At 36.9% G+C, this 13,387-nt stretch overlaps 2 protein-coding genes across 3 annotated transcripts in view; one reads left to right on the top strand and one right to left on the bottom strand.

The window, feature by feature from the left end:
* LOC108211999 (cytochrome P450 734A1-like) overlaps window positions 1-1,759 on the bottom strand; it is a 38,971-nt gene extending 37,212 nt beyond the window's left edge. Inside the window, exons 1-2 of one of the 2 annotated variants that reach the window (XM_064088843.1) lie at window positions 1,056-1,759; window positions 53-297 (exon numbers count right to left, since the gene is read on the bottom strand). In XM_064088843.1, the coding sequence (XP_063944913.1) occupies window positions 53-297; window positions 1,056-1,532 (722 nt within the window). In that variant the 5' untranslated portion in view covers window positions 1,533-1,759. The remainder of the gene's footprint in view (window positions 1-52; window positions 298-1,055) is intronic. The other variant, XM_064088842.1, reaches the window with a different exon arrangement.
* Window positions 1,760-4,828: 3,069 nt separating this feature from the next.
* On the top strand, window positions 4,829-8,087 carry LOC108226915 (protein MAIN-LIKE 1-like). Its single transcript, XM_064090949.1, has 5 exons — window positions 4,829-4,924; window positions 5,015-5,707; window positions 6,355-6,434; window positions 6,523-7,042; window positions 7,138-8,087. Exons 1-5 carry the CDS (start codon window positions 4,829-4,831, stop codon window positions 7,933-7,935), a joined length of 2,187 nt encoding a protein of 728 aa, XP_063947019.1. The 3' UTR covers window positions 7,936-8,087.
* The last annotated feature ends 5,300 nt before the right edge of the window (window positions 8,088-13,387 follow it).

The raw sequence follows: 13,387 nt of genomic DNA, 5'->3' as shown, positions 1-13,387 counted from the left end.
AAATAAAAAAGTAAGCACCTATGTGAATAAAATAGTAAGAAGAATGTATTACTTGAATCCTGGAACATAAACGCTTCGAAGAGCCTGCAAGACGAGGCCTGTCTGTTGATCCTGTAATTCAAACACGTGCTTTCCCTCTTCAAAATTACTCCCAAAAGCTGTTCGTGATATAATATCAGCAGAGAGTTTATGAAGTTCTTTGTGCACATCGATTTCGTACTTATCTCTTCCCCCACTTTCTTCTTCCCATCTGTCCAACATTTTCCTAGTACTTGCCACCATTTCTGGCACCCAATCCTACCCAGAAGTGCTCACACGACAGATAAGTAAAATTTTTGTATTAATTTTTTATAGGATGTGTGTTGTAACTACAATCTTTTAACCAAAAACAAACACTACTACAATAGTCCTCAATGTACATTCATCTAAAGAGGACAACAGGATTCTGTCAAAATCAGAACATCAATGTCTTTTTTCGAAAAATTACATACTAGGAATAGGAAAGAATTCTGTTTTTATGATCTTTTTCAACCCACAACAGATCATGTATAAGTTTTGCATTGAAATGGAATTCTTAACAGAAGAAAGTATTTATCACATAAGTAACAAGAGACAAGAGTAATTACGTATTCCAAATCTTGTTTCAATTTTTTTTTTCTAAATCACGTGACAAACAAATGGCTGAATTTAATTGGATGATTCATGTGTGTACAGTAGATTTCATTTTATTATTAATAGAGTAAACTTCAGAGTTGTGGACAAAGTTTACACCGATTTTCAAAAAGTTGGCCAGAGTTACAAATTCTCAGAAAAATGACCAAACTTTGGCTCCGCTTTTTAAAAGTGTGGCTCCCGTTAAATGTCACTAACTAGTCAATGTCATATTACAACCCGCGCACCTATTTTTATTATCTTATGTATACAGTCAGATACGTAAAAATTTGTGTCAGTATACAGTCTGATATGTAAAAATTCGTGTCAAAAATCAAAACGATAGATATTAAAAAAACAAATAGAAAACCGAAGGAGTACACAGGGATAGAGATGTGATTAACCTTAACTCTCTCCATATTGAACGCTTGAGCAGTGATCCTTCTATGAACACCCCATTTCTCCCCACTCAACCCAACAAGTCCTTCTCCAAACAACAACTTGGCCGAAGGATTGAGCTTAGGTTTCACAAAACACCCACTTGAATCCAACAAAACCTCCTTAATAAGATCCGGATCAGCCACAGCAAGCCTGGGCTTGGGCCCAAACCAATACAAGAAGTTCTTGCCATACTCTTTAGACCAGTTGTAATAATGTGGCATCACTCTCTGCACAATATCATGGTTGAAAGCCATGGCCGTTGATTCTGCCTCGGCCATCATGAGCCGTCGGATCTCCGCAGAGTTCCCGAGGAAGATACGATACGCGGGGCCCTTGATGCCTTGGTTTCTGAAGTGGCGTTGGATTCTTAGAGGAATCCATATGTGTTTGTGTGTGAGTTTTGAAAGGATTATTACAAGAAGTAAAACGAGAAGAATCATGTTTGTGAGTTCGCAAAGTTGAGTTGGTCAACTAAGTATGATCATAATTCATGCCAAAAAACAAAAAATAAACTTAAAATGGTGGCCACTAGCCACTTGCAGAAAATAATATTAGACTTCGCAAAAAAGCATAAGTTTCTTTCCCGGCGGTTTGTTAATACTAATAGATTCTTAACTATCTGGAGCAACTTCGGTGAGCGCTGAATATCGGCTCATTTAGGATCCGGTGGTGTTATTCTAGTCCATGATATTTGAACTAAAGTCTTCAATGATTTTTTTTTTTTCCCTGGTAAGTCTTCAATGAATTTAAATTTGGATCATCAATGATCCAAATTAGGATGGAATTCGAATTCATATACATTATTATATTTATATATATATTTTCAAATATTTTAAAAAGATTAAGTAATTTTTTTTAATTATAATAATAACATCAACAACTAGATAAAAATAAATTACTATAATATAATTCAAGAAAGATAAGATTATACATAAAAATAAATTTTAGAAAAATGAAATAATATATAAAAATATTTTTATCAGAATTAAATATATCTCACATATATTCAATAAGTACATCTCGAAATTCAAGAAGAGCATCTTTATCCTTAAATTATCTATGTTGTATTATCTTAATTTCATATTTTTAATTTTCATGTATTCTGAATTTTATTTTATAATTAATCAACGTTTTAATTATATTTTAATTTTAATTATTTCATTTTTAATTACATTAGCAAAATTATCATATAATAAAACGTGACAAAATTTTAATATTAAAAAAATGGATCAGTAAATAGTAGATTTCGACCATTATTATTCATATCATTTTTTTAGTAAAAAATTAAGGTGATTTGGAGTAAGACTATTCCAAATTTGAATTTTTAAATCATAAAAATGTCCTTTCAATTTATATTGATCTTTCCCTGTTCCTGAATAAATTTGATCCTCCGTGCGCATCCAGAAACTGGAACAGATATTTCTGCGGAAGTTGAGAATTTCCTCAATTTTTTGAAATAAATAAATGTGCGTGTTTCGCTGTTTGTCGTAGTAGCAGGTTTGGAAGGTCTATTTCATACCTATTCATAGGAATAGTGAGATGGACACAACTGAATCTGACATATAACCGACTACCTTCTTGTAAACAATTTTTTTCACTTCACAAAACTAACCACCCTAATTCACAAAAACTTTACAAACTTTACAAAACTTTACAAAACTAACCACCTTTTTTTTCACTTCACAAAACTAACCACCCTAATTCGTTTTCATCTCGGGCGAACATACTTGGAAACAATTTTTTCTTTTAATCCCCTGGGAGGGCGAACAACAAATGGAAGCACAGTAGTGTTCGCCCCTGGCTCGGGCGAACATTACTACACGTCTGTGACGTGTCCGGCCCATTGAGGGGCGGCCACGTGTCCAGCCACAACAGCAAAACCACCCCCAACCTCCTTCTTCTCTACTTCTTCAGCCGACTCCTCCAAAAACAGTTCTAAACATACTTTGCAAGCTTCGATTTATAGCTGAAAGGGTGGTCCGAGACAGAGAAAAACGGAAAAAGGGTGCTTGCTTTGCCACTTTCACCGGACCAATTAATCAATTTCACCCCATTTTCAAGGTTTTTTCACCATTCTCAATCTCATCAAATTGCATGCATGTATTTTTATAAATTTTATAATGATTGTTCTTAGTTGCTAGTAGATACAAATTATATGACAAGCTTGATTTGATTAGTAATTTTGTATGATGATTTATAATGAATGTTGTTAGTTGGTATTTGTTAGTAGATTATGTTAATTTTAGAAATTAGGTTAGTAGATTAAATTTAGAAATTAGGTTAGTAGATTAAATTTGGGGGTTTTTCGTTAAAAAATAGAATAAAAATAAGCAATCTCACATTTTCGAATTTAATTGGAATTATTTCGAATTTTGGAATTAAAAATCGGAATTATTTCGAAATTTGGAATTAAAAAAATATTAATAGAAATAGGAATTATTATGAATTTTTGATTTAATTAAAATAATTTTCGAATTTAATAACAAATATTGCATAAAAAAAATTAATAAAAAAAATCCTAAATATAGTACAATATTTTCCAATTAGACTAGTAGATTAAATTTAGAAATTAGGTTAGTAGACTAGTAGATAATTTCGAATTTTAGAAATTAGGTTAGTAGATTAAATTTAGAAATGAGGTTAGTAGATTAAATTTGGGTGTTTTTCGTTAAAAATAAGCAATCTGACATTTTCGAATTTAATTGGAATATTTCGAATTTCGGAATTAAAAATCGGAATTATTTCGAATTTTGGAATTAAAAAAATATTAATAGAAATAGGAATTATTATGAATTTTTGATTTAATTAAAATAATTTTCGAATTTAATAACAAATATTGCATAACAAAAATTAATAAAAATAGTTCGAAATTTAGTGTAGATCTCATATTTTGAATGAATTAAAAATTAGACTTGATTAGTAATTTGTTTGATAATTTATAATGGGTTTTGTTAGTTGGTATTTGGTAGTAGCTTATGTTAGTGATAATTTTAGTTTAGATTAGTAGTTGGTGATGATTGTTGTTGATTAGTAGTGGTAGTGAAAATTTTAGTTTAGATTAGTAGTTGGTGATGATTATTGTATTATTTACGTTAAGAGTAGATTAAATATAATCAATTTAATTTTAGCTTTTATTGAATTTAATGAAATTAAATTAAATCGAATTTAAAAGTAAACTTGACACCATTAAATTAAATAGATTAGTAGTTGGTGATGATTGTTGTATTATTTACGTTAAGAGTAGATTAAATATAATCAATTTAATTTTAGCTTTTATTGAATTTAATGAAATTAAATTAAATCGAATTTAAAAGTAAACTTGACACCATTAAATTAAATAGATTAGTAGTTGGTGATGATTGTTGTTGATTAGTAGTGGTAGTGCTAATTTTAGTTTAGATTAGTAGTTTAAATTAAGTAGTGGTAGTGCAAATTTTAATTTAAATTATACAATGTTATATTATTCCAATAAATAAAAAAATTAGATTTGTAAAAATAGTTAGAGATAATTATTTCGAATTTAAAATTAAGTAATATAAAATATAATATAAAATATAATATAAAATATAATATAAAATAAAAAAATCATATTTGTAAAATTAGTTAGACATAATTACAATTAAAATTAAAATCACAATGTTATATTATTACAATTAAAATGAAAATTATTTCGAATATTGGATTTAATGAAACAATTTCAAATTTAATAACAAATATTTTGAATTTAATTTCGCAGATGGATGTCGGTCGTTCTGGTCCCGGACCTTTAGACGGGAGTTTGTTGACATTACAGTCTGTGCACAGGTCTCAGGTTGTGTGGGACAACATAGAGGTAAACTCCTTCTTTAGTGCAATTTTTTTTACATTTGTATGAGTCTGTAGCCTATAGGGACTAATATTTTGTGCACTACAATTATTTCAGCCACCCCCTGATTTCAGATTGAGGACAAACTTTGGGGAGTATTGGAAGGCAGTTCGAGCCCACAGACCGCATCAGATGATCATGGATGCAATCAGGGATTTAGGATTTGATTGCATATTTAGGCTGGGACAGTTCAAGCACGACAGGGGTTTGATTACAGCCTTTATCGAGAGATGGCGTGGAGAGACGCACACCTTCCACCTGCCGTTCGGAGAGGCCACTATCACTCTTGAGGATGTTCATCACATTCTCGGGTTACCCACTGAGGGTGATCCACTGATCCTCCGTGGAGCGAGTACCAGCGTGGAGGAAAGGCGCGTGCTAGTAGGCGAATTTCTTGGGCTATTACCAGAAGCCAAGGACGATGTTAACCGAGGTGGTTTAAAGATCAAATGGCTTGTGGATAACTTCGGGTCTTGTGAGCGGTTGGAGCAGTTGGATCCAGAGGATATAGGTTATGGTGTACAGCTTACCTACCATATTCGGGCGCACCTACTATGCGTTATTGGATCATTGTTCCCCCACAGCAGCGGGAACCGCGTGCAGCTTGACCTTCTATGGTTAATGAGGGACATGGACCAGCTGCGTCGGTATAGCTGGGGTAGTGCTGTTCTTGGCTTCCTATACCAGAAGCTATGTTCTTCTAGCAGGGCTAACTGTACTGATTTCTGTGGCTACGCCACATTGGTACAGGTAATACTAAACCAACCACAACTTTCTTTCTCGTCTTTATTGTTGCATTATTTATTCATCATGTGCACTTGTACTAACCTTGCCGCTAATTTTTTCGAATTATAAAATTGGGAAAATTAGTGTAGATCTCATATTTTGAATGAATTAAAAATTAGACTTGATTAGTAATTTGTTTGATAATTTATAATGGGTTTTGTTAGTTGGTATTTGGTAGTAGCTTATGTTAGTGATAATTTTAGTTTAGATTAGTAGTTGGTGATGATTGTTGTTGATTAGTAGTGGTAGTGATAATTTTAGTTTAGATTAGTAGTTGGTGATGATTATTGTATTATTTACGTTAAGAGTAGATTAAATATAATCAATTTAATTTTAGCTTTTATTGAATTTAATGAAATTAAATTAAATCGAATTTAAAAGTAAACTTGACACCATTAAATTAAATAGATTAGTAGTTGGTGATGATTGTTGTTGATTAGTAGTGGTAGTGCTAATTTTAGTTTAGATTACTAGTTTAAATTAAAAAAATCAGATTTGTAAAAATAGTTAGAGATAATTATTTCGAATTTAAAATTAAGTAATATTTATTTCTCGTCTTTATTGTTGTATTATTTATTCATCATGTGCACTTGTACTAACCTTGCCGCTAGGTGTGGATTTACGAGCGCTTTCCGTCACTAGCGCCTAGGCACAGGGGTCAACCCTTGTTCGAGTACCCGCTGGCGCTGAGGTATGTTGTCACTCCTTTTGTTGATTAACTTCAATTCATATTTGTTGCATGTATAACCTCTGAGCACTTATGCCAACTTCCACTGTAGGTGGAAGGCGCCACTTAGGCGTTGTCAGGTGCCGCATGCGCAGAGCCGCATGACACAATATGAGTTGGATGCGTTGACACCCCGACAGTTTCGATGGAGGCCATATGCTGATTTACCTGCAGAGCATCACCCGGAGGCCACTGTGTACTTGCGTTGGACGGCTCCCGCCCCCATGATGTACATGTCCTACGTCGAGTGGTGCTACACGGACAGGGTGACGAGGCAGTTTGGTTTTATGCAGGGTGTACCATATTCCTCTCCCTACCCTAATCATCAGGACCTGCACGACCACTACAACGAGCAGGTTGATTGGATGTACGCGAGGGAGCCATTTGTTGATCTTTGGGATACGCGCATGGAGCGTGCCCTCGCATCTCCTCCACTTATGCATGGCGAGGGTTGCACTGCCTCATACCTGCCATGGTTCCACAGGGTCACACGTCGAATCATCATTAACCCCTTACACTGGCCACAGCAGGAGGGTGCCTTCCAGGGAACACAGCTCTCGACACAGGAACTGGTAAATATACATGCTTAAATATACATGCTTAAATATACATGTTCTCCGCTTCTTTTGTACACTGTTCTGACTTAAATATACATGTTTGTAAACAGGAGGAGCAGTTATCCGCTATGCAGCGTGCCATTGACCCTTATGCTCCTGATTTGGGTCTGGCAAACCATATTTTACAGGATATGGTTACTCGTGTACAGCGTCGACCTGCGGAACAGGCCCCTGCCAGACCTAGGGCACGGGCTCCTGGTGGGCGTAGGGGACGACCACCAGTCACACCGGTAGTGCCCGAAGAGGGCACTTACTACACCCATGTGGGTAGCTCACACCTTGCAGGCACCTCACATTCTGCAGGTCATGATGGAGCAGGTACTTTTGAGGCTGGTGGTTGGTCTCCATTCATTCAGCCTTCTACATCTGAGGGGGTTCCATGGCCCCAAAGGAGCAGATTAGGGGATGATGAGGCACAGGACGATGAGGGTCCGTCACAGGATCACTTGGCAGAGTCATATGTATATCGTCCTGACATGTCATTCTTAGAGGATCACACACCTCCCCCATTCACCCAGGACCCGTCCTTTGGGAGCAGTACATACAGATTCGGGAGTCCACCTGTCACGTTCACTCCGATGATGTCCACCAGCGGCCAGGGTTTTACCACACCTTTACCCGCTTTTGCTGCATTTGCGGGGGATAGTAGCCCCTGGGCGTACGCACCTGTGCGTCCACCGAGAGCAGCAGCACAGCCGTCGGAGGTTGAGGATGAGTCTGACGATGAGGAGTCTGACGATGAGGAGCCATCCGAGCATGAGCAGAGACAGCAGCCACCTAGAGCTGCGAAGGGGAAGGGTCGTAGATGTTACACTGGAAGTCACTTCTTCGGGCATACGAAGAAGTAGGCTTTTTGGCTTCCCCTCGTATGTACTTTGTTTATGTGTATGCACTTTTATTATGCATTTGATAATGCATTATGTTTATCTTTATGTACTTTTATTCGGGTAGAACGGTTTATGTACTTTTATTATGTTTATGTTTTTTGTTCACTCATATTGTTCTATAATGTTAGCACTTTCCGTTTACATGATAACATAACAAATGACATAACATAATAAATGAGGCTCCTTCAAATTTCTAACCACCCTAAACAACTTCTTTACAAAACTAACCACCTTTTTTTAAAATACTAGCTTATAGCCCGTGCAAGGCACGAGAGCTTTTTAATTATTTAGAAATTTTTTAAATATATTTTAAACGGTGTGGAAAAATTTAATTTATAAATAATAAATTAAAATTTTCAATTAAATTAAATTTGAAAAAAAATTTGAATTTTTTTTTTAAAATACTAGCAAAATAATCACGATAGAAAAAACAGATAATCGAGCGTATAGAACAGGTAGTTGCGTGTTAAACATCCAAAACGGTGAGTCAGAAGATCCAAATGGGCAAGTCAAGTAGTATGATAATTGAGTTTATGGTAATTAAAAAAGCGAGGAGTGTAAACGCAAGTGATACGAGGCAAGCCCTTGTATGTTCGCCCGACTGGGGGGCGAACATGAATTTTATTGTTTGTCATTGCTAACAAAGCCACACAAACATAGTACGCATCAACATACCACTTAAAATTCCACTAAAACATACGAGTGGGCACTTACAAACGTAACACGAGCAAACAACAATTGGAACAGTTATAAAGATAGATAGACAGATGTGCATAAGTTAAACAGCATTGGAAGCCAAACACATAACATGAATAACATCACACAGCCTCAGCATCCCATCGAGATCCATCACCTTTCATGGTCTTCCTCATTCTTCTTACTCTTTCGGCATGCTTCGTCTCCATTTCTGCCACTTCCGCTGCCTGCGACCATTTGAGGTCACTTATTTCCTCAGCAAGTTTGTTGATGACCACAGTTGAACGGTTGTCTAGTCGATCATCTAGCCATAGTAAGTAACCACAACCAGTTGCGCCGTCAGGACATTGCAACATCCGTCTACCAACGTCGGGACCGTTGTCCCGACAAACCCTCTTAACAAGGGCTTTGTCACAGTAGCACTTATCGACAGCAGCGGAATCCATAAATGATATAATGTGTTTGAGCTGGTGATGAAAGTGAGATGATGAGGGAGAACTTATTTATAGGCGAAAATTACATAGAGGTCACTTTAAAATATTAAAATGTAAATAACTTAATAAATAAGACTGAGTTCGCAAAGTAGGAAAGGACATGGACAATGTATTATTGATTAACATAATAAGAAAAAACAACAGTACATGCACGTTGCCAGGACATCAACTTTTATCCCTTTTTTGAACAACCCTCCCCCATTTTTTTCCCCTTCACAGATTTAAGTTCTTCATCATGCCTCTCTCTAATCCTCTCCTTCGCAAAGTAATGATCCCATATCATGTCACTCATCTCCTTAGTCATCTCAGTAAGCACTGCACTAGCACGCGGCTCAAGTGGCTCATCGATCCAGAACATGTATCCGCACCCGTTTGGCCATAGTGGACACCGGGACATCATTCTTCCAGCATTAGGCCCTTTCCCTCGATAATGACTATGAACGGCAAGCCTTTCACAGTAGCACGTATCCCCTTGAACAACCTCACCTATTGGCTCCATGTAATTAAGATTTGTTTAAAAAGTGTGAACAAGTTTTCCACTATTTATAACCCCAATTTCCTAAGTAGGCTCCCTTCATACACATGTTCACTCAGCATTATTGCTGAACAAAATAATGGAATCTCTGCCAATGTAGTGCCTCACATGGCTACAGCACCCCCCACTATGCCATTTACTTTACTTTTATCATGGTTACAGTAAGGGAATCTATGCAGTTTCACATGGCCGGAAGCATTTCACACACCTCCACCACTTTACTCACATGGGTGTACTGAACCTTTAACATGGCTACAGTGCAAAGGGCAGAACACAACAATTTCACATGGCTACAGTGCAAAAGGCCACAATATCATTGCAAAAGGCCACAATAATTTCACATGGCTACAGAGGACGAATCTCTCTGCACCATTTTATCATTGCAAAGTCCAAAACATATTCAAATGGCTACAGTCATTTACTCTCTGTGCACCAAACATATTCACATGGCTACAGTCAAAGGCTACAGAGGACGAATCTCTCTGTGCACCGAAAATATTCACATGGCTACAGTGCTTTTGAACTCTATATTTGCTTTCACATTCTGAACTTATACACATAGAGACAGCTTCAAACTTTCAATCTATAATTACACCCACAATGTACTCATCAAGTAGAAAGTGGTTGCTAGTAGAAAGAAATGATGATTACGAGAGTTTAAAATACAGCGATCCGAGAGAGTATTTCGCTGGTGTTCGGCGCGAGTGGGCTCATCGTCTTGAAGAATCCGACCAGTTGAGAAATGATCTTATAGCTCTAGGTGCAAAACTCCCGGCCCGTGACTCGTTAGCTATTTATCCGGAATATAGGTTCCAGGGTAGTTGGGGTGAATATCGAATGAAAGTGATTGCAGGAGTGGAGCAGATCAGGGAAGAGAACAACAGAATGTTGTTGCGCCGATGTCGTATGTACATGTATCAGTTGGCCAGAGACTCGGCAACTGCTAGCGGAAGAGAAATGTCTTTCGAAGAAGAATGTGCACTGCTTCAAAATCCAAATTACAACTCGGATTTCTACATGTCTGACGAAGACTCAACCGGTGCCAATGATTCTGATTGACAAATATCATTTGTATTTTATTCCAATAAATATAAGTACGAATAAATGCATCTTTATTATTTCTTTTGAAAACAAAATTACAACTGCTTTGCATAAGCATCAAAATTTGATTTCTCAATGACTTTTACTTTTGCAGCGTATTCTGCCGAGCTTTCTCTCAGCAAACCTATCCTTTCCTCATCCGTGATCTTTCCTTTCAAGAAGGCATCATTTATATCCCGGTCTTTTCTGTAGTGATATTCACGTAGCGGGCGACCGACTCCATGCAGAACTTCAATATGGGTCTCATCCTTAGTCGGCACCCAGTGTTTGCCCTGTCTCGCTTCTCGATACTCCAACAACCGCATCTCCATAGCAAACTTCATCTTCTCCGCATCCCTTTCCATGGCAGTTGAAACAAGTCTTCTCGTTTTTGTACAACTCCATTCTTCCATCCCGTCGTCAAGCTTTCTAGATTGTTTCTGCTTGTCCATGAGATGTTTTTAGTATGAGCAGATGAGAAGTTCGAGTATGTGTATGGCCTTAGTTCTAACTATATATAAACAAATTTACTCAATTATCACTTCAACTGATGACTAATCAATAAAATAATATCAATTCAATATTTACAAAACAACCCATTATATGTTCGCCCTCTCTTCGGGCGAACATAACTAATTAGTTTCTTTCAAATTATGCGATGAAATTTTTTGCTTCCCATCAAAATAGGGTGTGAAGACTTTGGTAGGAAAAAATTTCATGAAGAAATGGTATCCGAAAATATGTTTTTTTGACTCGTGAAAGTGGTCTGAAAAATCAATATATTCGTGGAAAATGGTAGAATAAGGGCATTTTCAACAATTTCAAAAAATGCCCTTATTCTATTAAAAAACGATCAAATTATGTTCCAAAACATGATTACAAAACTACACTTGTTTTTTCGACCCCAGAAAATGGTCATAAAAGTCATTTTTCGACTCAAATTAGCTTAGTTTTTGGCGTTTTGACGCATTTACAAAACTCCCTTCCCTATATTTTTTGATGAAATTTTTTGCTTCCCATCAAAATAGGGTGTGAAGACTTTGGTAGGAAAAAATTTCATGAAGAAATGGTATCCGAAAATATGTTTTTTTGACTCGTGAAAGTGGTCTGAAAAATCAATATATTCGTGGAAAATGGTAGAATAAGGGCATTTTCAACAATTTCAAAAAATGCCCTTATTCTATTAAAAAACGATCAAATTATGTTCCAAAACATGATTACAAAACTACACTTGTTTTTTCGACCCCAGAAAATGGTCATAAAAGTCATTTTTCGACTCAAATTAGCTTATTTTTTGGCGTTTTGACGCATTTACAAAACTCCCTTCCCTATATTTTTTGATGAAATTTTTTGCTTCCCATCAAAATAGGGTGTGAAGACTTTGGTAGGAAAAAATTTCATGAAGAAATGGTATCCGAAAATATGTTTTTTTGACTCGTGAAAGTGGTCTGAAAAATCAATATATTCGTGGAAAATGGTAGTTCTTTGCATTTTCAACAATTTCAAAAAATGCCCTTATTCTATTAAAAAACGATCAAATTATGTTCCAAAACATGATTACAAAACTACACTTGTTTACGTTGATTTTTGTTAACCAACAAAATTGGGGGTGAAAGCACTCCAAATTATGATTTTTCGAACCCATAAACTGGTAATAAAAGTCATATTTGGTTGGAAAATTGGGAACTATAATATAATGCGATTTAAATGTTTAAAGCCGGGAAAATTCATTAAATCAACTAGAAATGTTACAAGACTTTTTCTTGCCTTACTAAGTCACTGAGGCAAAATAATACATAGTAACATCTAATATGTGTACAATGTATTATGCATTGTACATGGGGCACTTCTTGTTCCGCTTCGTATGACCTTCTTGCTTGCACCGACTACATTTGTGTCCCGTTCGGGAACCGTCCATCTCGGTCCGTATTCTCACCGACTGCCCCCTTTGGCCTCGCTTTGCTCTTCTCTTTCGCATGGCCTCGTTCGGCACCACGGTTCCATACCTTTGCCATGCTAATGGGAGTTGCACATCCCAATAGCCGGTTGCTGGTAACGGATATATCATAGGCTCCCACATATTTTGCAAAACGGGAGTGTAGTGGTAAGGGCCGATCCACTGTTTCCAGTTTATGGAATTACGATTACACCCAGCAATCAGATGAGAACATGGAAGGCGATGACAGGCCCATTTCCCGCACGTGCAAGTACCCCTTCTGATGTCCACGACTTGTGTGTTTCCGCCCTTTTCCACACCTTTGAACCTGTACCTACGCGTCTTTACGGAGAATAAACCACTTTGCCGGTTAAATGTTTCAACGTGGTGGGCGTTAGCCCTCTCAGTATTGGTTTCCAACATTCTCCTAGCTCGCAGGCAGAGTTCATGACCTTCTTGCATGCTTTCTAGAGCAGCGTTTCTCTCCTTGTTCACCGTCCTTACAGTTTTGTAAAAGAGGAATTCCATCATTGCGGTGACCGGTAGGAAGCGAGCTTGTCGAATGTTGCCATTGAAACTCTCCGTCACGTTGGTAGTGGCCTGGCCGTAACGAGCGTGGCCTGTGTCATGACAGATGGTCCACAAGGCAGGATTTATCTCCCGCAAATATGT

The sequence above is a fragment of the Daucus carota genome, chromosome 3 (genome assembly GCF_001625215.2).
Source record: "Daucus carota subsp. sativus chromosome 3, DH1 v3.0, whole genome shotgun sequence".
Taxonomy (NCBI): domain Eukaryota; kingdom Viridiplantae; phylum Streptophyta; class Magnoliopsida; order Apiales; family Apiaceae; genus Daucus; species Daucus carota.
Note: the sequence above shows the minus strand (reverse complement) of the source record. Positions and strands in the feature narration are given on the sequence as shown.